The sequence below is a fragment of the Coenobita brevimanus genome, chromosome 92 (genome assembly GCF_032717465.1).
Source record: "Coenobita brevimanus isolate Jiangsu-jjx chromosome 92, ASM3271746v2, whole genome shotgun sequence".
In the NCBI taxonomy this organism is placed as follows: Eukaryota; Metazoa; Arthropoda; class Malacostraca; order Decapoda; family Coenobitidae; genus Coenobita; species Coenobita brevimanus.
In genome coordinates this window covers 22,009,604-22,035,739 of record NC_137045.1, presented here as the reverse complement: position 1 = coordinate 22,035,739, position 26,136 = coordinate 22,009,604, and the positions used below count along the sequence as shown (strand labels likewise).

Sequence of the window (26,136 nt, the reverse complement as noted above, 5' to 3'; positions counted from 1 at the left end):
ATCAGGTTTTGATTCTGCTACCAGTTCATGGGCAACCTCTTCAAGCCAAGTTTAGTGGCCCTTATTTCGTGGAGAAGAAACTCAGTGATGTCAACTATGTCATCGCCACACCAGATCGTAGAAAGAGCAAGCAACTATGTCACATCAGCATGCTAAAGTTATATCACAGGCGGGACGAAAATAATCCAGTCTGCACTGTAGCTGTTCCACCCGAGTCTGCAAGTGAAGCTCTCCCATGCAGTATGAGCTTGAGTGATAGTTTGGGGAAGAATCCTGATATCATGAATGATCTCCAGACTAAGCTTTCTCATCTACCACCCAAGGAAAGGCAGGAGTTTTCGGCATTACTGCAGGAGTACCCGCAAGTGTTCCGTGCCACTCCAGGAAGAACCACTGTGTTGATGCATGATGTCGATGTTGGAGACGCAAAGCCAATTAAATTGCCTCCTTACCGTCTGAACCCAGTGAAAGTTCCTCTCATCCAGAAGGAGCTTGGCTACCTGTTGGACCACAAGATGATTGAGCCCTGTCAGAGCGAGTGGAGTTCTCCTGTCACTCTAGTCCCTAGGCCAGGTGGGTCACAGAGGCTTTGCATCGACTACAGACGTGTTAATCAGATAACCAAAACAGACACTTACCCTCTCCCTCGTGTGGAAGATTGCATAGACAAGATCGGAAAGGCTAGGTACATAAGTAAGTTTGATTTGTTAAAGGGATACTGGCAAGTACCTATGACTGAACGTGCTAGGGAGATCTCATGTTTTGTAACATTAGGAAAGGCTTTTGCATGTTCAGTAATGCCGTATGGTATGAAGAATGCACCAGCCACATTTCAGAAGCTCATGAATGTTGTAACAGAGGGTTTGGCAGGGTGTGTTGTTTATATTGATGATGTATTAATCTTCAGTGACAACTGGAAAGATCACCTATGCCATGTCAGTAAATTTCTTGACCGTTTAGTTCATGCTAATCTTGTAGCTAATTTATCAAAGTGTGAGTTTGGTCAAGCTAAAGTTCAGTACCTTGGGTATGTAATTGGTGATGGACATGTTGCACCACCAGGAGCTAAGGTTCAGGTTATAAGTGATCTTCCCAGACCTAAAAGTAGGAAAGAGCTACAAAGATTTTTGGGAATGGTAGGTTATTACAGGAGATTTGTTCTTAACCTTTCTATTCTTGTATCACCACTTACAGACCTACTGAAAAAGGGAGTTGAATTTGTCTGGACCGATAACTGTGAATCCTCTTTCAACAAACTTAAAGCTATTCTATTAAGTCAGCCAGTGCTCGCTACTCCAAATTTTGCTAAGCCTTTTAAGATGGCTGTTGATGCAAGTGACACAGGAGCTGGGGCTGTTTTGCTGCAAGAGGATGATCAGGGTATTGAACATCCTGTATCTTATTACAGTAAGAAGTTCACTCCACCTCATAAGAACTACTCAACTATTGAGAAGGAGCTTTTGGCCTTGATTTTGGGTTTACAGCATTTTTCATTTTATTTGTGTTCTGGTTTTGACCCCATAGTCATTTATACCGATCACCCACTGAAATTCCTTAGTAAGTTTAATGATAAAAATCAGAGATTGACAAGATGGAGTTTACTTCTTCAGGAGTATTCATTAGACATACAACATGCCAAGGGGAAAGAAAATGTTATTGCAGATTGCTTATCCAGACTTTAGACAGATTGTTTTACAGTAATAAGAAATTTCCTTTGCAAATTTCTTTTTCTTTGTGGGGAGGTGTTACATAGCCTATGATTTCATCATCCTTTGTATAATTTTAACGCACAGTATGCTGCATGTTTGATCACGAGCGTGTTCTGCCTCAGTCCCCCCCTTCTACCGTTATAGTAGAGTAAGTCATTCTCTCTGTTGTCCAGAGCGGGATTGTCAACTCTATGTCCCCATGGCTTCATTTGCGCGTCCTTATTACAAGTTGTATCAAGCTCTCCTGGCTCCTATATAATGAGCTCAGTCTATGCATCATTGCCACTTAGATCTGCTCCTCATTTTGTTCACATTTCTGTCCTCCCCTGTACAGATATTATTATTGTGAGTGCTCAAGAAGTCTCCAACCATCTAGCAGCTGTGTGTAATTTGAGTATAACTGTTGTTGCATTTTTTCTTGTACTGTATAGCATAAGATTAATTTGTAGGCCTAGTGAAGTTTTTGTAATTCGTGTTGGGTTTTATGTCAGTCACTTTTGATAATAGTTTGTATCTGTAATAATTTATCTGGCATTCACTGAGTATTATCTGGTATCTCATTTTATCAGGGCTGACTTAGATAAAATTTACTCTTGCTAATTTCGTGTTAATAGAGGCTATTGCAGTTAACCATATATTTAACCTGTTTTTGCCATTACATTATCCTTATGAGTCCTGAATGTTTTGTTGTTAATTTAAGCATTAAACTTTAACTTGTAATTTTACCTAACTCTTTGTTTTGAACCTGGAACTTTACGGGACAGTAGTGACTCTTCGTATTCTCACTTAAAGTGTACATTATCTTTCTCTGTTCCGTAACAATATATATATATATATATATATATATATATATATATATATATATATATATATATATATATATATATATATATGAATACGGAAAATGTGAGAAAATCTGCAAGGGATGACAAGAGACCAACGCTAACAAGCAGAAGATAGATGGGGGGCAGATGTACATATTATTTTAAAAAACTGATGAAAATGAACAGGAGCAGAGCAGTGGTAAACAGGACTGGATTTGGTGGCTGGTGAAAGAAGGGGTGTGGTCCTCTACAATGTAACAAATGGCACAACTGATGAATTCTGTGTAGAGGCTAAAGAATGAGGGGAAGCAAAGATGAGGAATTGGAAGAAATTATTAAATGCTGTGGACAGCGTGAAAGGAACTGTGAGAAATACAACACAAAGTCTGGATGAGGGGAACTATGCCAGTGGAGTAGAGCAAAGCTGTGACTACTGTATATTGTATCTGCATTAATTGTGACGGTGACCAGAGTGAATGCAAAGTATTATTTTGGTAGAATAAGCCTGCTGAGTATTATAGGAAAGGTATACAGAAAAACAGTGATAGAGAAGGTAAAGCAAATATAAAAATGTCTGGCGAGCGTTGTACAGAGTGATTTCCGGAGTGGCAGAGAATATGTGGACGAAACGTTTCAAGAAAGGTCGATAGTGGAGAACGTATGTGGCAATGATTGAGAGTTAAATGTTCTCAGTAGGAGAGTGATGAAAGCATGTGAGAATGGCTGAGTAAAAGGTTTGCTGCATACAGTTGAGAAAGCACGTGAAAATGACTGTGAGTAAACCGTATGCAGTAGGGTAGATAATCAAGAAAACATGTGAGAATGGCTGAGTAAAATGTTTGTAATACGGCAGAGTGTGGAGACAGTATAATTATGATAAATACTGAGATAGTTATGGAATTAGTGGATTTCACATAAGTACACGACAAGGAGAATATGGATGGATTATGGAAGCATATACCTGTGTATGGTGTGGATGAAAAACTGATGAATGGCAGAAGGCTTTTATGACGTAGTGAAACAGGTGTAAAGGTAAATGAATGTTTAACTGAGCAGCCCAGTATCAGTAATGGAGCGAGACCAGAATGTGTGACGATCCTACGGTTGTTCAGTGCTTCATATAGTGTATATACGAATAGGGTTAAGATATAGGTCAATACAAGATTTATGGAACGGGAATTAAGATGGTAATGAATGATATGAGGTTATTTTAAATGTTATGTACATATTTAAGCAGATGATACTGTGCTAGAAACTTAAATGAACAAACTTTTTGCAGACTTGGTCAGAGTTTTGCCATTTATGTGATGTAAATGTAGCTGAGAGTTATGGGATGGTTGTCCAGAGAGAAGGTGATGCAGATTGTGATGTGTTGGCGAGTGGAGAAAACCTTGACTTGGTGGCCGTTTTTAAGTACAGTACCTCAGTGCTGTTGTGGAAATTAAAAAAAGGAGAGTCAATATGTAAAGGATGTGGAGAGTTGTGGCTGAACGCAGAAATGTGGTGGATGCAATGAAGTCCCTGAACAAAAACACGACTGAGTACAAAAGCTAAATGGGGACTGTAACCGCTGATGTGTTAGTGACCACATTAAGGTATGGACGTGAGAATTTAGTATGGCATGAGTATGAATGGCGTGATACCAGAAGAAATAGGACTGTTAATGAACGTAAGTAGGTTACAGAAGTTAGACAAGAGACGTGGAATAAGGTGGGCTATTTATCAAAGGGGAGAAATTATGGTATGGGCAGTTGGTTGATAGGGCCACACACACACACAAAAAAAGACTGGGTATGAAGACGGTGGCCAAAAGGTCTAATGGATGTGAGTTTGAGGGTGGGAGGAGGCATGGAAGGCCAAGAAGGGGATGACTGTGCATAGTCTGTGAATATGTAAAAAATAGAGATGAGTTGAGGGGATAAAAGAATCAACCAGAAATAAAAACAGACGAATGAAATATTTACAGAGATGCACATACCAAGGTCTGACCCATTTTCTGACGTGGTTATTGACGGAATAATTCCATCCAACACGCGTTTGTGATGCCCATAATGGTAATGAAAATGGACATACAGGTTACCATCGTCGTCGTCGTCGTTGTTCTTGTTAATGATGATCAAGATTATGGTAATAATAATAATAATAATAATAATAATAATAATAAAAATAATAATAATAATAAGAAGAAGAATGAAAGAAAAAAAGAAAAAGAAATTAAGAAATGAAGACCAGCATGATGACTATGACGATAAAGAAAAAGGTGATGATGGTGAGGCTACTCCAACTCCACCCCAAATCTTTTTCACCCAACCTGGACGTAAGTGTATGCGGTTCTGAAAAGCGGGAATATCTTGGATGCGAGGAGCTGGAGGCGGTATGTGAAGAGGTAGATGCCGTAGTCCAGGAAGAGAGGGGGCACAGAAAGCTGCGAGAAGTTCCACGACGGTAACACATCTTCCACCAGGACGTCTGCCACCGCCGTACCCTCCTCTCCTTCCACCTTCTGCACTGTCCACGTTTTCCTAGTGAGGTGGGAGATCTAAGTGTGGTAGAGCAGGGGTTCTCAAAGTGCAGGCCTCATGAGATTTTTTGGAATAACTAACGACTCATTGTTGCAAAAAAAAAAAAATAATAATAAATAAATAATAATATCAGACGTAGCTATTTCTCATATTAAGGAAAATAAACTGCGGTGTGCATGACTTGTGTAACTTACTTTGAACGATGATGCTGAGAAAAGATTATTGTGAAAAGAGAGGTTAGTGAACCGGTGGAAAAGAGTTCAGTGAGTCTACAATGTCCCGTGCTTACTCCATTATTTCCAAAACATGCGAGTGAATCTATTAGAAGTGTTGCCCAGGCTCTCACATTTGTGTGACGATGGATTCACCCAAACATAATACATTAAATTTTTCCCCCAAACTATAAACACATACTGATTTACATTTCGAAGTATTCAAAGAAGGCAGTGGTTAGCGATTTATATACAGTATATGCTGTGTATATATTTCAGTTAAACAGCCTCTACAATATAAACCCTCTCATGGCCTGGATGATTAGTATTTTAATCCAACAGTTAGGTGATTTTATGCAGTTAAGAATGAATCACTGCAGTCTGAGGGTTAATAAAATTATATATCACTTATCCTGAGATTGTTGTTTTCTTATGGTTTCATATATAGCGAGTAATTTACCGTAGGCCTGATATGATTTTACTCCTGATAATCTAGTGTGATTTGTGAAAAACTTGGATTGATAATTTACATTATTAAACATAAACAGGCACTATACATTCTTTTGAACATATGTGCAGCAAGAATTAGTCCTGTAATGAATTTAGTCACATACAAAACTTTGCCTTTATGATCTAATTCTCTTGTAGCTCAACTTTAATTTACCTATAATAGGAATCTGCCTATCTGTCCGTCCATCCATCTTTCTATCTATCTATCTAACCATCTACATATCTATCTATCCACCTATCTATCTATTCATCTATCTATCTATCCATCCATGCATCCATCTATTTGCCTATGTCCACCTATCTACCTATAATCTTTAACACTGACAGGGCGTCCCACTGGAGGCCATTGGCACTGGCGTCTCACACAGAGGCTGACACTATACGCTGTTGTTTTCGCTACACTGCCAGCCCCTGTTTAGGTACTACGTGAGAATCAGAAGGCTGTCAGCTTTTCTTTAGGGAATAAGTTTAGGATTTAAAGTTGCCCTCTCTAGTCTTGGCTTGGTTATTCAAAGTTATCCTACCTCTAAAATGGAGTTTGCCTGTGAAGAACATGAAAAATGAATAAACCACACTAGGTACTACTGAGAAAAATGTCACTGAATAGTCGCTGTATGTATCAAACTGCTAATCAAACCCTCCTTTAACACACTTGCTGCTGTATCATCCCGGGCTCCAAGCACACACGCTCCTCGCTAGAATCTCTCTCTGCATTTTGCTTTTTAATTCTGCTCACCTCTTCTCTCCCCTCGTCCTTTACCCCTGGATGCATCTCTCCTTTGCTCGTCCTTTCTGATACCTACTTGGTTTTGACACCTCAGTGCATATCCAAACATGAATCCCCCCCTCCCCCACTCTCTCTCTCTCTCTCATTTAATATCTCACCTTGTAGCGACAGTGCCATTACACACCACGATGGCATCCGACTCAATCCTAAAGGCCCTGGAGCGCCATACCTTTGGAGGGAAGAGGCTTAGATTAACACCTATCGAGCACACATGGGTCATTAAGGCAATAATTATACGCTACAATCTTTCCTCTGACAGAGACACGCAACACTCGAGTTTTTCTTCCCAGGCAGATTCAATAAACTTTCGATCAAATTCCTCGCATAACTCAGACTCTGATTTACAGGTTGAACACGATTAATGGAAAGTTTCTGCACTCCTCCTTTCCTTGTTCTTACTGCAAAACAAATCTTGGTTACGAGGGGAAAATTATCGTTAACTTATAATTTCTTTTTCCAGGAAGGACTCAGAAGGGGAGTGTGGAAACGTCCCATGTTCCTTGCTCTTCCTGCATAAATAAAGCTGGGTTACAAGAGACAGCTGATCATTAGGTTTGTTCGAGAATTTGACTTCAGGTTCTCTCTCTCTCTCTCTCTCTCTCTCTCTCTCTCTCTCTCATAGGGTAGTTAGTGGGAAGAAAAGAGGTTTGGCCAAGAAGGTGCAATAGTGAAACGGGAATTAGTGCGTACCTTTGGGGCTGACAGCGGGAATGTGGTGTTGTCAGGAATCCAGACGACGGGTGCCTGGCAGGGTAGGTAGGCGACCACCACGGGCAGCAGGGTACGCAGGCTGGTCAGCAGGTCCACGGCCATCACCGTCACGTTGTACAGATTTTCAGCCCTGAGGTATATGAGAGAACAAGGAAGAAGTCATCACCTTCATCATCCAATACTCTGTCTAGTTTAGCTTGGCCTCACACTGTCATCTCTATCCTGAATGATGTTCTGTGACAAGTTTAACATCAGAATATGATGGTAATTACGAAATGCTATGGAAAGGATGTAGAGCCATATTACTCTTATTCTGCCACTGACCTGTGGGAAATAACTGAAAGGGGAAGAAAATCTCCTCAAGGGTAAGGCAGATGAACTATAGCTGAAGTTGTTGTTTTTGTTTTTTGTGTGTTCAAGTCAATCGAGTGTCAGCTACTTATGGTGAACTACATAAATTTACTGTGTAAATTTCATTATCTGTCGCGAGGTTGAGTCAACCCTAATAGTCTATCCCAGTTACGCCAACTGATTTTATTGCTCAAGCGAGCAGCCGAAGCAAGCTTATATGGAGTAGGCAGGGGAGTGGACGACTCTATCTCCCACAGCACCAAAAACGTCTTATTTCTGAGACTACTGAAGCTACAGCAGATCTACGTGTATAGCTGAAAAGATCATGAAAAAGTAGTTGATGTTACTTATGACTTTTTTTTTTTATGGTGGGGAATAAAGGCTTATGAAATTGTATTAGGCGTTACTTATGTGGTTTTTATTAGTATTCGTTACCTATCACTGAAAAAAGTGCCCAAACTGGGTATTTAAACTGGGCTGTTTTGGATACAGTTAAAACCAGGGCAGGCCAATGCATATCGCTGGAAAAGTATGGAAAAATAATGAGATACTAATAGGACGAGGTAGATTACTCAACACTTTCATTCAGACCACAGGTTTCAAAACCTGTCTTCTTCATCCACACCTACCAAATGTTCAGAGCCACGTTCACCACCGTAAATTTAAGCCTGATATACATTCACCTTGATTTGACTCATTATTAGTCATTCATTTCTCTTCACGCATCATTAATCAACAAATCTACTCTCCTATTCACTGTTATTACCGTGTTCATACCTCGTGTTATGCTCTGGAGAGGTTGCATAATAGAAAGGCATGAGGTGCTGAAGAGGAATTTGCAAAAATCACAAATGTGTAATGAAATGTTGCAGAAAATATGACAGTCGGAATGGATGCGGCTGTACCAGTGGAGTCGAAGAACGACACAATTATGCCTTTGTACTAATGTAAAAGTGACCGAAGTTAATGCAGATTATATGGAGCAATTTAAATGCTGAGCGCTGCAGGAGAGGCGTACGGATATTCAGTAAGGAAAAACAAGTTAAAACAGATACGGTCAGTGTGTTAAGTATGTAATAAACATGGCGGTTTCCAAAGTGGTAGGGAATATTTATATATATCGAATATATGCGGTAGACAGTAAAGAAAACATGTAAGGAGGACTGTTTGGTATTTATGTCATTCGTGAATCTGTAATGGGTATACGACAAGGTGAATATGGAGGGATTATGGAAGGCGTTACGTACTCGTACGTGTGGTGCTGATGGAAAACTACTGAAGGCTGTAGATTTTTTTTTTTATTACGAAGGAAGTCAGGAGTGTGTAATCTTGAAGGAATGTTTGACCTGAGGAATTAACTGAAGTAATACATGGGTGTGTAATGGTTTCAAGCGCTCTCTCTCGCTCTCTCTCTCTCTCTCTCTCTAGGTGTTAGACTCCTGTATGACATGAATTTGGTAAGTCAAGAGTGAGAGCAGTGGGAATGGGGCTGATAAGGAATACCGGCAGGTTGTGTTGGCTGGACAGAATAAGATATATAGGGATTCGCGATAGATTTGAAGTAGGGAAGTCTTGATCAACGTGGAGAGGAGAGTGTGGTTAGATGGTAAGGCTATATAGAGAGAATGGGATTATTAGTGTGGTGAAAAGGGTATACAGTAGTGAATTTGAGAGTGGCAGGGGGCGTGGAAGGCCAAGAAAATGGATAATTAAGGTCATAGATGTGTAAGGAAGGGAGGTATGGAGGTGAAGACGCAACAGAACTGACAGTGGATCGCAATGTATGGGCAAAGTTTGTATTTAGGTTTGCAAAACAAGATTTTACCTTTTTTTTTTTCTTTTTTGCCTGGTAATAGTCGACACTAAGACTATCTTAACCGTACCTACAACGCGCATATATAAAGAAAAAAAAATGTGGATGGCTTTTGGCTATGAGATGGATCCAGGATTTCTAAGACATGATTGGTGAGTGAGTGACCGTGTGGCCCATATCACAGTGTACTCTATTGAAAGCTCACCTATCCTTATGCTTTCCCTTTCATATTTTTCCATCCATATTTTAGTGAAATTTGGACAGTGACGAAAATTACAACGCATTGGTCGACTTAGGATTTAGGTTCCATTTAGTATACCAAATAAACTGAAAAGGGGGATAAACTTGCTCAGATCCACTCTAACTACATCTTAGTAATTATATATGTTAACAGAATACTCTACATTATAAGCAATTGTAGCCTACTCTATCGCTGTCAGTGTCGTATAAGAAAACACTACTGACGAAGAAATCTGATTCGAGACAACTCTAGTATTCTATTTCTGCTGACGAGAGATGGTTTTCTTATCGGTGGGTGAATCATAGGGGCATGAGAGATAGTAGCTGGTTCCATCAACTCTCACACGGCCGAACGAACTCTGTTACACAACTCTACGTAACGCCAGATGATTTTATGCAGCTGAAAGTGAGTCACAGGAACCAAAGAGTGTTAATCTTATCCCATACTGGTGGACGTGTTTACTGTGTTTAGTGAAGAGTGTTATTCTGTCAGGGATTCCACGGATCAGATGACACGTTGTTTACGCTACCCTGTCTCACGGAACGTAGGACATTTCGGCCATGGACGTTTGGGACATGGGCCACCAACCTAGGACGTTTTGAAGTGTGAAGTGTTGTGAACCTTACCTAACATAACCGAACCTAACCTATGCCCAAAATATCCTAGGGTAGTGGCCCATGGCTCAAACGTCCGTGGCCGAGACATCCGAGCACTATCTCACGCCATTCAGTTTTAAACAAGTTATTCAGACCCACAGCCTCTGATTCATGTTGAAAATAAAGAAAAAGATGAGAGAAAATACGAGATCTATTGTTTGGTGTATGTTGTCCCATTTTTATGTAAATTTCGTCACTACAGTTTTTTAAGCTGATCCAAAATTGGAACCTATTTTTTGGGAGTATTTATTTTTTTTAAGCTAGGTTAGGTTAGGTTAAGTCAGGCTAGTTAATAATAATAATTAGGTTAATTAATAATAATTAAAATAATATTTAAGTATAAGACACAAGATCCATAATCTAAGTTATGCCGCCGTAAGCATTCGATGAACATAAACATTGGTCGTGGATCTGCTCAGTGGGGCTGCTCTATACGCGGCTGTCACGAGTGAATTTGTCAGGAAAGGAACGTGGTTTGAGGGTGGCACGCTTCCGTTATCCACCACAGCTGTATTTATCTACGCAGGAGCAAGATGAATGGTATACTTAAATATTATTTGTTATTATTAACTAACCTAATCATTATTATCTAACCTAACCTAACCTAACTTTTTAACAAATAATTTATCCCAAAAAATATGTTCAAAATTGGAATCAATTTAAAAAACTATGTTAGTGAAGTACAAAAAAATGGGAGAAAGAGCACCAAACACAAAAGATCCAGAATATGCTTTTTCCTCCACCAACCCTCTAATTGCGAATGACTTACATTGCACTTCAGATAACATTAGACGATTTTACTGTTTACTGTGCTCCATAAAACCTATGCCACCAAAAACATGTAAAAGAAAAAAATGTTTTCGCCCCCTCAAAAAAAAGAAAAAAAAAAAAAAAACGACCGATGATTTTTATTCATCTTAGAGGAAGCCCCTGCATAATGTTTTGAAGTGATTTTACTTAACGTATTCTCTGCGTTATACTTCGCGTTGTATGATGCCTGAGTACCTGTGCGTTATACAATTAATTATAATAAATTACATGACATGTTACTCGTTTAAATAACAACAGAGTAGTTGTCAAACAGGATACCTATAATGCCGCGCCGCTGACGAGAAGCCTGCACATGGCAGCGCGTGCACCCTTGGAGGAGCAGCTGTGGCGTCCGCCCAAGGGCTAAACCTCCTCATATTTCCCTACACCTTTTCGTAGGAAGGATCCTGGTCCGACCCTGGTGAAGTGCTCTCTACCACCTAGGGGCGCCGGATCCCTACACTGTGTATCTACTGTGCTGTGCCTTTTTTGGGGCTCCACTGACGCAGTTTCTTGTTTGTGGTCGATGAGTCTGCTCGGTCAGACAGACCGAGGTTAAGCAACAACAACAACCTATAATTCTGTACATGGACATCATTTAATGAATCACTACAATACAGGAAAAAAAGATGAATGTTGGCGGGTCACGTCCTTCATAATATTAGATGGATAACCAGGGTAGCTGAGAACCAACCAAGAAATGGCGTGAGAGGTAGTAGTAGACAGAAGACGAGATGGCGAGAAACGATTTGGAGAGTCGCTGGGATTGTGATGGAACATGCTAACCATCAGCAGGTTAGAATGGAAAAAGATGGGCGAGCCTTAGTTCTGCAGTGGACTGACTGACAGGCTGCTGCTGCTGATGCATTAGTTAAACCTCATCGTTTACAACTCTTCCAACGGCTCTGGGATCGGATTCACAAACTAACTTACGATCGTATCTGAAATTAGTTTTCGCAGATGGGACAAAGAACGCATCGCAGACAGACCATTATAGCCAAGATGTCGACTTACAAACACAATAACCTTCAGCTTCCTGTCATAACCAGGATTTGTTTTTGCGGGAAGAACAAGAGCCAAAATTTCTTTTTATTTTTTCCTTTCCCTGTCCCACCTAGATAAACCAATTTCAAATACAGAGACAACTGATCGTAAATCTGTTTGTGAATTTGGCCACAGGTGGATTAGTACAAGAGCACCCAGGCATGAGGGCCATTAGCTCAGTATCTAGTCTTATTTGTTCGGGCTTTGGAGCTGCTGTCATGCTTGTCCTACATTAGGTACCGTCACATCTTGGTTGGGGCAAACAGTACTGGAAATAGTTTTGCTTGCCGTTGACAAGGTATACTCCGTGGCACTGTTTTCTAAACTGTGGGTCGCGCCCTTCTGGTGGGACGTGTACTGTGGGCACAGGGGGAGCTGCCTCATGGTCAAGATTTAAAACATAGTTTTAAAACGGTTGGATTTTTGCTGAGAACGATCTGACAGGAGCATTTACACTTATCTCTTGTTTCATAGTTTCTGTAATTCGCAAATAACTCGATGAAGACGGTATAAAAATACGAACCTTAAATTAACGATTCTACACAGCATTCGAACATTATGTGGCCGTCAGCACAGTTATAAGCATTAAATATTTTCAGTTCGGTTGTGTCACGCTCGGCTTATTGCGAGGTATAATATTATTTGTCCTCGACGGTTTTTGTAAAGTCTTCTTTTTTCAAGTCTGATACAAAAATATATGAGTGTTTTTGCTTTCCCACTTTTTAAGACGAACAATTTAACGAAACGCACTGAAAAAATACATGAATCTATAAAACCGCAAACGGAAAACCAAATCTGAAAACGAAAAAAAATAAAAAGTTTTTTCTGTAACAAATCCTTTTATCATGATATAAGTGATAAGTATAAAAACACTGTGAAGGCTATAAACAATACACTTCTTTTTACCTACCTCCATCTTGTAAATACTGTGATGGATTAAGAAGTGGGGTTATCAGAATATTGGAAGTTAGGGGGTAATCAAGAGCGAAAGTCTGAAAACCACTGCTCTATGGGTTTAAAGTTCGAGTTATGCTTGAATATTTAATTTCATCTCAAAAGTAAATATAACAAACTAAACAAAATCAAAAGCAGTAGAAAATGTACATAGCAATCAAGAACACTAGCCGTTGCGATCCACAGAGTTCTAAAATCCACTGCATCAGGCGAAGATATTTTTAACCATGTGAACCGTCAACCAAAAAAGTATCGTTGCTCTTATTGCACGTATAATTCTGAAACATGGACGAAGTATTGTGATACATGGGTCAGTCTCTGATTTTAAGTGCAGATATTGTTCGTAGTATTTATTATGACTACAAATTGCATAAAACGTCACATGTTAGGTCTATCTATCTATCTATCTATCTATTCCAGACGCCTCAATCCCGTTCGGGGTGGCCACAAACAAACTGCCTCCATGTCGCCCTGTCCCTCACCATTTCACTGCCATGCTCCCAACTCACACCCCTCTCTCTCGTATACCTCTCCACCCCATCCCTTCATCTCATCCTCGGCCTCCCCCTCCCTCTACCTCCCTCCACCTCACTCACATACACTCTCTTCGTCAGTCTTTTACCCTCCATCCTCTCCACATGGCGAAACCACCTCACTGTATTCCTCCTAACGCTTTCTATCACATCCACATCCACACCACAACGCTCCTTTATATCCTCATTCGTCAGCCTGTCTCTCCATGTGACTCCACAGGCTCCTCTTAAATAACTCATTTCCACAGCTCTCACTCATGATTTCTGTCCTTCCAACAACATCCAAGCTTCACCTCCATACGTTAGAGTTGGTATCACAATACTGTCATGTAGTGACTTTTTTACTTCCATGCTCACTTCCCTGTTTCTTATCACTGCTTTCAAGGAACCAGCAACCTTTCTTCCCTGCTGTACCCTTTCAAGCACTTCACCCTCCAAACCTTCATCCTTACTCATCACACTACCCAAGTACTTAAACGTACTCACATTTTCCAATTCTTCACCATCCAACCTCGCTGTACATTCACTGACTTCACCTCTCTCAAAGACCATCACTTTACTCTTCCCTACATTCACCTTTAGATTCCGTTTCTTACACACTCTCCCAAACTCATCCACCAAGCCCTGCAGCTCCCCTTCGTCTCCACTCAACAACACAGTATCATCTGCAAACAACAGTACAGGGAGTTTCCAAACACTACCCTCTCTCACCAGGGCCACTCCAACATCCACTACCCTACCTTGTACCTCTTTTATTACCCCATCCATGTACAGACTGAATAACCTTGGAGACATGACACATCCCTGTTTCAACCAAACCTTCAAAGAGAAAAATTCACTCAGTTAACCATCCACACGCACTGTAGCCTTAGCACCATCATACATACTCTTCACAGCATTCAACAACTTCCCATCTACTCCATATATTCTTAATACTTTCCACAATCCTTGTCTGTCCACCCTGTCATATGCTTTCTCCAAATCCATGAAAGCCGCATACAACTTCTTTCTCATCTCTAGAAAGTTTTCCAGTAAAGATCTAAGAATGAATATCTGATCTACACAACCTCTTCCCTTCCTAAAGCCTCCCTGTTCTTCTCCAACTAATTCCTCTGTTCTTTCTTTCTGTCAATAAGTATCCTACCATACACTTTTCCTATTATACTAAGAAGACAAATGCCCCTACGATTACCACACACTTCTTTTTCCCCTCTTCCTTTGTACAAGGGAATAATTATACCTGACTTTCAATCCTCCGGAACTGTACCTTCCTCCCAGGCCAACCTGCACATCTTCCACATCCATTCTACTACTATCTCTCCCTCATGCTTCAGCATTTCACCAAACACTCCATCAATTCCTGGGGCTTTCCCCAATTTAACTTTCTTCATTGCTTCCACAACTTCTACCCTACTGATTTTTTCCTGTCTTCTCACCTCCCTCCTTCTCCCAGCCATTCCCCAGCCACTTATACTCGCATTACTTCCATCCTCTACGTTCAACAATTCCTTAAAGTGTTCTCTCCATCTGCTCACTTATTCTCCCTTCTCCACTAGTAACCTACCATTTTTATCTTTCACTTCCCTGCTAACTTCACTTTCGCCCTGTCTTACTCTGTTCACCTCTTTCCAGAACATTTTCTTACAGTCCCTCCACTTTACACTCAAATTCCTTCCAAATTCCTCATCTACTCACTTCTTACTCTCTCTTACTAATCTGTTCACCTCTCTCTTTCTTTCTACATATAACTCTCTCTTCCGCCTCTCAACTTCTTCCACGTCCCTATTTCTCATCCATTCATTGCATGCTTTCTTCTTTTGTGCCACAGCCTGTTTCACCTCTTCATTCCACCACGCTGTTCCTTGCACCCCCCTCCGTCTTCTCTTCATCCCACACACCACAGGTTAGGTGCTATATTTTTTTTAGGCACTATGGTAACAGATTCATTCGAGTTTTCACACCTCACTCATTTTCTCATCCATCGAGCCCCAGCGGTGTGATACTTTTTTGGCTGACTGTACATCACGGCCACAGTATCGCCTAATAGGTCTACTTCTTACTTTCCTCTGCTGGTTCATAGTCCTGACGTAAGAGGCTTGGTATGCTTCTCTGCCACTAGATTTTTATTTTTTTTCTGGTTTGCTACGATTGGGAGGAAAGTGACGGACGTGCCCCAAATGTACAGCTAAGACTGGAATACTAGGCCAACTTTTTCCCCCTGACTATTAAAAAAAAAAAATTCAAACTATTTCTTTAAACTTAAGGTGAGCTACATGTAGAAGTGTGTATAAAGTTTAGGTGAACTTAAACGTAGAAGTGTGTGTGTGTGTGTGTGTGTGTGTGTGTGTGTGTGTGTGTGCGTGCGTGCGTGCGTGCGCGCGCGCGCGCTTACTTGCGAGCGTAAAGCTGAAGTGAGCTTACATGTACACATGCGTCATATTGAAGGGGTTTGTTAGAGGGCCCCCGATATAAGTGGCGTCGGGAAATCTGTCTCTACACATGGTCTCTGCCCCATACGCCTCAGAGCTGGAGCCATCGTTGTAGTCAATGAGGAGGCACGACACAGGATGCACCACCTTGAAGCTCGCACTGAACACTTTGGTCTGGTTCTGAAGGGGAAAGGACGAGTCAGGCGAGACAAAATACAGCAGGATGGACTAAAAAAAAAATGTTGGAACTACTTAAACAACATTCCAGTGTGAAGGAGCGCAGTGTGTCAGGGAGTATTCGAAACTGAAACTGTACTAAAACAGAGGAAGACCGGCAAAGCAGGTATTAAAAGGTTTCCTCAGGTAGTTAAGACTTACAGGTATCGATGGCAGCTGCACTGAATATAAAGAAGACTGGACGTTCTGGATCAAAAGATCAGATATACAAGTATAGTGGGGGTTCAAGAAACATTTTAGTGACAGACGTATGTTAATAGTGATGTACTGCACAGCATAACAATCAGCTCTCACCGTGTGTGTGATGATGTTGAAGTCTGTAACCTCCAATCCCTGAATCTTGTTGAGAACCTCGAAGGAAAGCGGCTTGTCTGCAGGCACCCATCCCTCGGCCTCAGAGTATGCTTTCACCGTCAGGTTCCTCTCACCCTCCTGTGCACAAAGTGAACATACAAGGTCGAGGAGAAATAAAATACAGTAATTAATGATACATTTCAGTTAACAATACTGAACTGTATCCTTACATTACCGCACACTCCAAAGCAATAAGTGGTGCCTACCCCCAGCAAACAAAATCAGAGCCAGTTTAAGATGAAACAAACTTCTGAATGACAGTGAGAGTGAGGAGCTGTTGGGAATACAGTACGTGATATACATCACTGGCTCATGACATTGTATACCGATGGTGATACCGATAACTGATCTCGTTTGTATATTAACAGAAAATGTCCTCTTTTCTCTTTTGTATCACTAACCAATTTCACACCCTCACCTCCTCACACCGGACATTGTCATCCTTTCTACACTCAGTTCCCGCTGTATTACATTATGTAATTTTTTGTCTTTCGCAACATGTAATTTATTGTATCATGCTGCAAAAGTTCACCTGGCAATGCAAGTGACATTTTCAGTTCCTAGTATAATATACAGTATATGTGCAGAGGTACAACACAGATCAATAAACTGTGCAGTGTGGTAAGGAGTCTTTCCTGTAGTCCCCACACTGGCACTTTTAAACAGAATAAAAAAAATATTAGTCTTGGGGATGCGAGATGCTCTGCACCTCTTAGGGATGTTGCAGTGACTCTTACTATGGTTTCCGCCCAGGAAAGTGGCTACAAGACGCTCCCTGCTCTGTAATGTTACTGTCACGCTAAGACCCTTCTATGGCAAGGTAGCGTGGGTTGTCTCTAGCCCAGCTGTACTCATGGACATTGATGCTATTCTGTTAGTCCTGCTGTAGGTGGGTTCTCTGTCGGGACCTACAGTCACTGTACAGTCCCTTCTCAGATGAGATGGGATCGTTTTTTTGCTCATGCCGAAGTGGGGTATAATAAACGTGGGGCATCACCAGCCCAGATGAACCATACGTAGAGGTTGTCTGTGGTCCCACATATCCTGACTAATCGTAGGTGACTGATAGTTAACATGTCACCATGTATTATTTAGCTTATTCTGGGTACACTCGGACGATTGTTTTAAACTTAGGACAGGCATTTCGAACTCCTCATAAACTCCTTCAGAACGAGAAGCCTTTCCTAAAACTGAACAAAAAATCGTCTGGCGGTTGCAAGAACGAAATACAAAAGTATGTAATCAGGCTGAAGTCTGTTACGATCCTTGCTAAAAAAAAAAAAAAAAAAAAAAAAAAAAAAGGAAAAGGAGGTGGGGGTAGCAGCCAGCCCCGTACCACCCCCTTCGGGGTGTAGGTGTCTTAGGTTAGGCTACCGCAGTCCAGTACTTGGAAGGGTAAATAACAAAAATACTTCCCCTGATGGCATTACATGATCCTCCAGTCATATCTCGTGGATGGAATCTATGCTGGTCCACCACTGTGACTGGAACGTTATAAGTACTACGACACAAGGCGGTCTGATGAATATAGATCCCTGGTTGTATAACTATCTGTACCCTCCATCGGTTAAGCGCACGGTACCTACCTTAACCTCTCTGATGCGGTGATGTAATCTGCCTAGTCTTGTTGTCTCTGGGGAGTTGTAATCACCTTTGGAGAGAGTTTCCGAATTGGATGATTTACATACTGTATACTTGTAGCCTTCATTATCTCCTCCATTACTATGGGGCTCTCGCTACCTGAACCAAATCGTCTTGTAGCAGTAATCACAAGCTACAAAGGACAACTCATTGTGTCCCAGGACGTCACTGTATTAAATTCTTCTTGCCTCTAGACGGCTGTAGTCTGTTTAAGAAAGATTCCTGACACTATATGAATTGATGAAGGTTGTCTGTAGCCTTATCCGTAAAAGTTAGGAAAAAGCAAAATCTCCCAAGCCCTATAATATCACTGGCCATAAAAATAACATGACAAATAATAACGTCGCCTTATTGACGGGATGGAGACAAGCTGAAACACAGGCAAAAGGAAGAGCATTACTTCTGTTCCAAAAACTCTCCTAATCGATTAAAATCGTTTGGGAACAGACAAAAGATAATACATGAAAGACACAATAAGAGGGAAGTGGTCAGGAAAAATTTAAACCTAGATAACAGGACTACGGAAACCCCCTCACACACCCCCAAAAAAAAAGAAAAAAAAAAGAAAAACACTGAATAAGCGCCTGGAAAGAAGAAGTAGTAGTAGTAGTAGTAGTAGTAATCCATCATCCAATCTTATGTTGCCCCATGAGGAGCGTAGGAGACCGGGGCTAGGTAAGTTGGTCCTGACATTTAAGATGAGAGTGACCGGCCTCACTCATCCCTGAATGGCGTTAAGTGAGCAATAAACCCCAACCATCCCTTGGATATAAACCTACACAGGCTCAATCCGATTGGAGAGCCTTAATTGCCCACTAAACCATTAGGCGCCAAAATCTGGGTATATACAGTAGTTACCACCCAGCGTAGCAAATGGTTTCCTGGTGTACAGGAAACCATTTGGCTTGTCACTCGGAATAGAGTCAATCATAGGCAGAAGAGGAAAAAATGAAGGAAAGAAAGACAGAAGAGAGTGTAAAGTCACTTGCAGGCAGAAGGAAGAGGAAAGAATAAAGGAAGTAAAGACAGAAGAGGAGGGAAGGAAGGAAGAGAGGAAAAGGCAGTCACCCGAGAGCAGAACTAAATCGAGTGAGTGGATGGTGAGCGCCCCCACCTACTAATAACAACAAAAACAACTACAACAACAAATAAAAATAATAATAATAATAATAATAACAACAACAAGAACAGCTAATAACTACAAAGCTCTCAGAAAGCATATACCTCCGTCAATGTCATTGCCATTAAAAAGGATCCGGATCCGGATCCGGATCCGTAGATGTAGGATCCGGATCCGTCCCCAAATTTAGTCAATTCTTTCCTGGTCCATGGCCCACCTTTCCGCAAAATTTCATCAAAATCCGTTCATAATTTTTCGAGTAACTCCGGATCCGGATCCGCCCCCAAATTTAATCAATTCTTTCTTGGTCCATGGCCCACCTTTCCACAAAATTTCATTGAAATTCATTGAGAACTTTTGGAGACATTGTGCGGGATACTCCGGATCCGGATCTGGATCCGCCTCAAAATTTAATCATTTCTTTCTTGGTCCATGACTCACCCTTCCACAAAATTTCATCAAAATCCGTTCATAACTTTTTCAGTAATCCTGTTAGCTGACAAACAGACAGACAAACAAACAAACCAACGCCAGGTAAAAGAACCTACTTGGCGGGGGTAATACTGTAAATAATAATGACACTACTACTACTACAACTACTGAAAACATCTAAGTGAAGTTGTTAGAGAAGCCTACGCATACACAAATATCCCTGCTCCCTACTTCTGCGCGTCTGGCAGGTACTCACAGCGGTAAAGGTGTAGGTGAGGGGCTGGTCTGACGTGTTGGTGAAGGTCAGCTGCTGGTCTGCCTCGTCGAATAGACCCCAGTACTCCGGGAGACCTGAAACCATATGCCAATTTTATACCTCAGCAGGGGCTAGATGTAAGAGATCCACACTATACCCCTTTTACACTAACCAGGCCTAGAACTGTCAATACTCCATCTCGAATACTGGGCTGTAAGAAAAAATTAGCACTATAATACAGTGCTAGTCACAAAGCAGTGCTATGGGAACGACATAGGACCTAAGTTTTGTCTTATTTTGCCACTGACTTATGTAAAATAAACAGCTAAATTAAGAAAAACTAGGACAAATTAGTGTGAAAGAAGTATAGCATCCATGTCGCCGTTGTTGGTCTCCTTGTTCTAAATACAGGAGGATGTCTTTGTTCTTGGCCTATAGGACTGTCATTCTTCTTGTCACTAATTCTTCGTTTTTCCTTCCTCACATTATCGCCCTCCTACTGATTTAGTCATATACTTGGCATAATGTGACGTGAGAATGGAAATGGCTTGGCTGCTTCTTCCCGGCTCCGACAGTAAGCGTTCTTATTATTTTCCACAGCCGTGTCATGGGATTACATCTTTACGCATGAAGAACCGACGATGCATGGGGATCATTTCTTGTCTTGTGTGAACTGTAAGAGTCTCGCATTTTGGTATGCTCAGTTCATGGCTTAAAGGTGCTGGACTAAACTTCATATTAAATTTTCTGTGGCTTGCATTATTTCATAACAAATTACAACCATTGAACAAATAATGTCCATTTAGTTCGTAAATTATAACGATAGTCTGTGTCTGTAAATAATGCTCCCTATCATTATATTTTCAGCACCGAAATATTTGGTGACATTGTTAAGACAGTTTTGCATACGTAATTGTTAAGAATCTCATTTCTTCCACGAATATAAGCAGAAATTAATACCTCAGTTGACCTCGAGCATGCCATAATGAGGTGGACTGATACTGTAAGTCACGTGTTGAGCTGCTCGTGCAAGGGAAGAATTGCAGCAGTGCTGTCACCATAAGCTCGCTGCCTACATCACTATACGGCATTTTTTTTTCTCCTTTTCAGTGCTTGGGATAAGGACATAACCACTTGAAGACAATAATGAAAAGACGATAAGATGAAAGTAATTGGGAAATGACAATACTGACCCTTGCCTGCAGTGGGTGTGAACACGACGGGGATGGTGGCTGGGAAGATGGTGACCCCGTCCATCTCCCCGGGGGGCAGGAGGTCAGCCCCGGGGGACATCTGTAGCCCCCACTCTGTGCTGATGTCCGATATCGCCTCTCGTATGTCCACCTGCCGTACCAATACATTAATATAATACTGCTGGTTTTCACTTGACGGGACTGGGGTACCTACACAGCTTGAACACTACGTCATTGTTGCACGAAATTCGACGAGCCTTTGTTATGAAGTAGAAATGAGACTCCTTGGTTATTATAGTTGGCTTGCTTTTACCTGGAGAAACTGGACCATTCCCAAAACCTGGATACTAAAGTTATGGTTGCATGACATCTGATGGGCCTTACGGTCGTATACTTAACTCTGAAATAGAGAAGTGGAATGCAGACCCCAAATTTTTGACAGTGAATTTCTTTCTTCCTGTTTCTCCCATCTTTCCTGTCACTTCTTACTGCTTTTCTTTCCATTACAGGTGGCTTTACATTGAGTGACAAGCCAAATGGTTTCCTGTAAGCCAAGAAACCATTTACAACGCTGGGTGGTAACCATATAACCAAACCATACGTGCTCCCTACGTGTCAGAAAGTGGGTTGGTGGAGGGTTAGTGCCCCTCCCCATAAAACAAATAACTCAAAGTCAAATGGCCACCCTTACGGGATTATGGCGTCTGGCTATAGATAGATAGATAGAATTTTGAAGTGTAGTACTTAACACTGATGGGTTATATCTGGCCATCCTACATGGCTGCTGGCTGCATTCTGTGGTATCAGATGCAGGCCGACCATATGTAATAGCCACAGGCGTTCCATAAATGACAGTAAAAAATTTGGGATTTGCACTCCACTTTGCGAATTAAGGTCATAAGATACAAATGAATTAGTATTCAAATTGACCCTCTAGTCTACTTATAACTGGCCATCAGCTAACCTGAAAGGGGTTAGGGATCTCCATTAGGTTAAAACAAAGAATAAATGCGCTATTGTCATTTTTTTTTTTTTTTTTTTTTTTTTTTACAGACGAACAGGGGAAGGTAGATAAAAAGCAAAATTCATACACCAGATTGTAGATGTCCTCCATTCGTTACAAAAAAAATCTAACAGCTGGGCTTGAACTGCTGTAGGTTGAAATTTTGGAGGAAGCTAATCTGGGGAAGCGAGTTCCAAAGATAAGCAGTTCGGGAAAAACAACAAATTCTGATGGGCAGAAATTCGGCAAATGGCGGTGTACCAGTCCAGTCATGAGCGCTACCAGATGCCCGTGTAGCACGAGGGAAGGCGCTAAGAGGTGGCACAGTGAATGCAACTTCGTCTGAACATTTGCCATAAATGAATCTGTAAAATAATGCAAGGGAGGCAACATTCCGTCTTACCTGTAGGGCAAGTAGTTTATCTGCAACTGCTGGGTTATTAATTATTCCTACAGCTTTGTTTTGAAATTTGTCCAGTTGTTTTAGTGCCTCTCCATACCCACTCCACAAGGGTAAGTAATATTCGAACTGAGAGCACACACGACTCTTGTAAATTACAGCTAACTGTTCGTCAGTGAAAAAAAAATTACGGATTCTGTACTATAATCTAAGTTTCTCTGAGGTAGTGTTAGCAAGTGATCTAACATGAGAGGTCCAACTGGGAGTATTGTTAAAAGAAACACCGAGAATTTCAATACGTTTATAGACAGGAATATTGGGTGCAATGAAGGTAATATAGCAATCAGGCAATATTTTAATGGGGGAGGCGGTGGCTCAACCGGTAGAGAGGTGGCGTGCGGTCCTAACGGACCCAGGTTCAAATCCCGGCTGGGGCAGGGAACAGTTTAAGGATTTGAATTTCATTAAATCAGGCTTTACTGATCTACCAGACGACCCGCCGACATGTCGTAAAAATACCCCCGCTAATATCAATACACCAGTCCTGTATGAGACAGCCCTAGCATGTATTCAATATGGACGGTGGGTGTTAGCGCCGAAGTGGTGACATGTAGAGGTGTATGGTATGTAGGAGGACTGCTGGGCCTTGATAGCAGGCTGTGAAGCCTATGCCCAGAGTCGGACACATAAAAAAAAAAAAAAAAATGTAGCTCTTGGTAAATTGGATATATTTGGTTTTCCTGGCATTAAATGAAGCAACGTTATTATGTCCCCACTCAGTGACCTTAGGTAAGCCTTGCTTTAAGGAGACTGTTGTGCCGACCTGGGAGTTAGAGATATCAAAATTTGTGATTGAGACTTTAAATGTGAAGAACTGTGAAGCGTTGAGTCATCTGCATATTACTGAATAGGATTATGGGTGACAGACAGGATATCATTAATATGAATCAGTAACATGGTTGGAGACAGGACTGATCTTTGTGGCATGCAGGCATTAAATGAGCGGAAATTGTAATATACATAATCTACCTTTACTCTTACCTTTCTGTCGCTGAGATATGAGGAAATCAGTGGGTCAAAAGATGACATGCCGTAGCAAGGGAGTTTGAATATCAAGGAACGGTGTCACCCAGTCAAAGCTTTAGGAATGTCAAAGGCTACCGCGTGGGTTTCTCCATGTTGGTCACTTGACTAATGGATAATTTGAGTAAAGAGACTGAGTGTATCAACAGTAGATATTTCGTGGCGAAAACCATACTGTCTGTCACTAATTAAGCTGTTGGATTCAAGACGTTGTCTAACAGTGTGCTAGGTAATGACGGTAAATACTTTACCGAGGGATGTGACAGCTTATGGCCTGTAATCAGTGGGATCAGAGGCACTTCATTTTTTCGGAACTGGGTGGATGTTGGCTTCTTTTCAAGCATTAGGGAATGAAAAAGTAGGTATGCATAATATGAATAATTTAGCTAAAAGAGGAAAAAGTTCTGGGGAACATTTTTTCAAAACTCCTGAAGGAATTCCATCTGGACCTGGAGCTTTGTTGGTTGGTAAATTATCTAGGATTGAGTTTCCTTATCTTTAGTGAGGCAATTTCGGGAGAGTTCGCTTATACTGCAGGAACGTTCTGACTGACTTCCTCTACGGTAGAATTTCTGGCAAACGTACTGGCAAGAATGTTGGTTTTTCCACGAAGGTCATTTACAGTGTTTCCGTCAGAAGATTTTAGTGGTGAATGGGTGATGACTTGTTTAAGTTACTAATGAAAGAAGTGAGCGTTGACCAGAATATTCTCTTGTCATTATGATTAAAGAATAGTTTGAATGCTTGGTTGTGAAGAAACATTGAATTGGCGAGATTTATTACTGCTTTTGCGTGGTTTCTGACAATTTTAAAGTGATTGAGGGATTCAGTGGTTTCTGACTGTAGGTATGGGTTACATGCAAAAACGACTTTTGGATCGTTGCTCTGGCACAACTGCTGTCGCGCCAGTTTGAGAAGTCCGATCTTTTTGTAAACTGTTGGCAGGGTATGAACAATTCCATACCATCTTTTATTAAGTCACTCATGTGGGACGGGGCAGAACTGATGTCACTGGAGAAGAAAGACCGCCATGGAATATCAGCAAGATAATTTCCAAATCCATTCCAGTCTGTCCCACCAAAGTGCCATCTGGTCACCCTGACTGGCTCAGAACAGGAAGGTTTGGGGAAAGTGTCGAATGAGGCTTTAATGAGATTGTGGTCAGAGGATCCACGTGGTGATAGTAACTCTATCCTGTTTTGATCCGAGATATTTGTCAAGAATAGGTCCAAGAGATAGGCAATATAATCAAGACTATCTGGTATTCTGATGGGTTGTTTTACCAGTTGCGTGAGATTAAATGATTCCGCAAACAGCTCTCATTCTAAATCAGTTTCGTCAGCCTTGGTAGACTACAATAACCAGTATACATTATGGACGTTAAGATGACCAACCTTAGTAATTTCAGTAGTATGGGTGAGGTTAAGGTTGGTGAGCTGTGTTGATATGAGGTCAAATATGCTGGGTTCTGATGATGCAATGAAGGAACAATAAACTATACAGACATATCTGGTTATATTATGGTAATCTAGTTTGTACACTGACTAATAAATATCTGTATAAGTGTGGCTCACGATAATGACAATTAGGTATCTTGACTTAATATAACAAGTGCCACCCTTGTTAGGGAAGTTAGTGAGGAGATGGTAACCAGGAACAATGTATGGGGATAAGTCAGTAATGGAAGAGACTTGGGTTTCTGTGAAGAACAGGGCTAGAGGGGACGGACTGAAGGAGGAAGTGAACAGAATTTTGAGTGGTACTAAGACCATGGATGATGGTAGTATATAGGTTCGAACACGCACTTCTCCAATGACGAGCATTATTTTGGATTGTAACAACCGCTGCTGGCTCTTTAGCTTGTTGACGACCAGAGAGCCCTGTGACGCCAGCCCTACCCTGCCGGTGGTGGCAGTCCGAGGTACCATCGCATAAGCTCTTACTATTGCAGCGACCATTGTTAAAAGGGGGAATGGCAAAGAAAGTGTGATGCCTAATGTGCATGAAGTGCTGTGTAAACAGTTGGAGATAGATGTTTATGAGAGTATGCTGGCCTGCTCTCTATCTTACTGAAAACGCTGAAAATGTTCAGCAGAGGGAAATGGCAGGAACAGGTCCTGAGGGTTGGTGAAATAGGAGCTCCAGCTCTCCCTGTCACCAGCTTGCCATCCATCTTGGGAGTACTGCTCTGTTCGACTGGTGTTAACCCCTTCCATCCGTTGATATTATATATTTTATTCTTGTTATCACCAAACATCTGCAGCCTCACCCGGCACTATGACCGCTACCCCTCTAGTATGTCCACCTGGTG

At 41.3% G+C, this 26,136-nt stretch overlaps 1 protein-coding gene across 1 annotated transcript in view; it reads right to left on the bottom strand.

The window, feature by feature from the left end:
• Positions 1 to 25,753, bottom strand: part of LOC145412163 (uncharacterized) — a 147,205-nt gene extending 121,452 nt beyond the window's left edge. The window contains 8 exon segments of the mRNA XM_080282097.1: positions 4,845 to 5,055; positions 6,663 to 6,733; positions 7,255 to 7,405; positions 16,099 to 16,286; positions 16,638 to 16,775; positions 20,147 to 20,241; positions 21,340 to 21,490; positions 25,631 to 25,753. Of these exon segments, the coding sequence (XP_080138223.1) occupies positions 4,845 to 5,055; positions 6,663 to 6,733; positions 7,255 to 7,405; positions 16,099 to 16,286; positions 16,638 to 16,775; positions 20,147 to 20,241; positions 21,340 to 21,490; positions 25,631 to 25,753 (1,128 nt within the window).
• Positions 25,754 to 26,136: the final 383 nt, after the last annotated feature.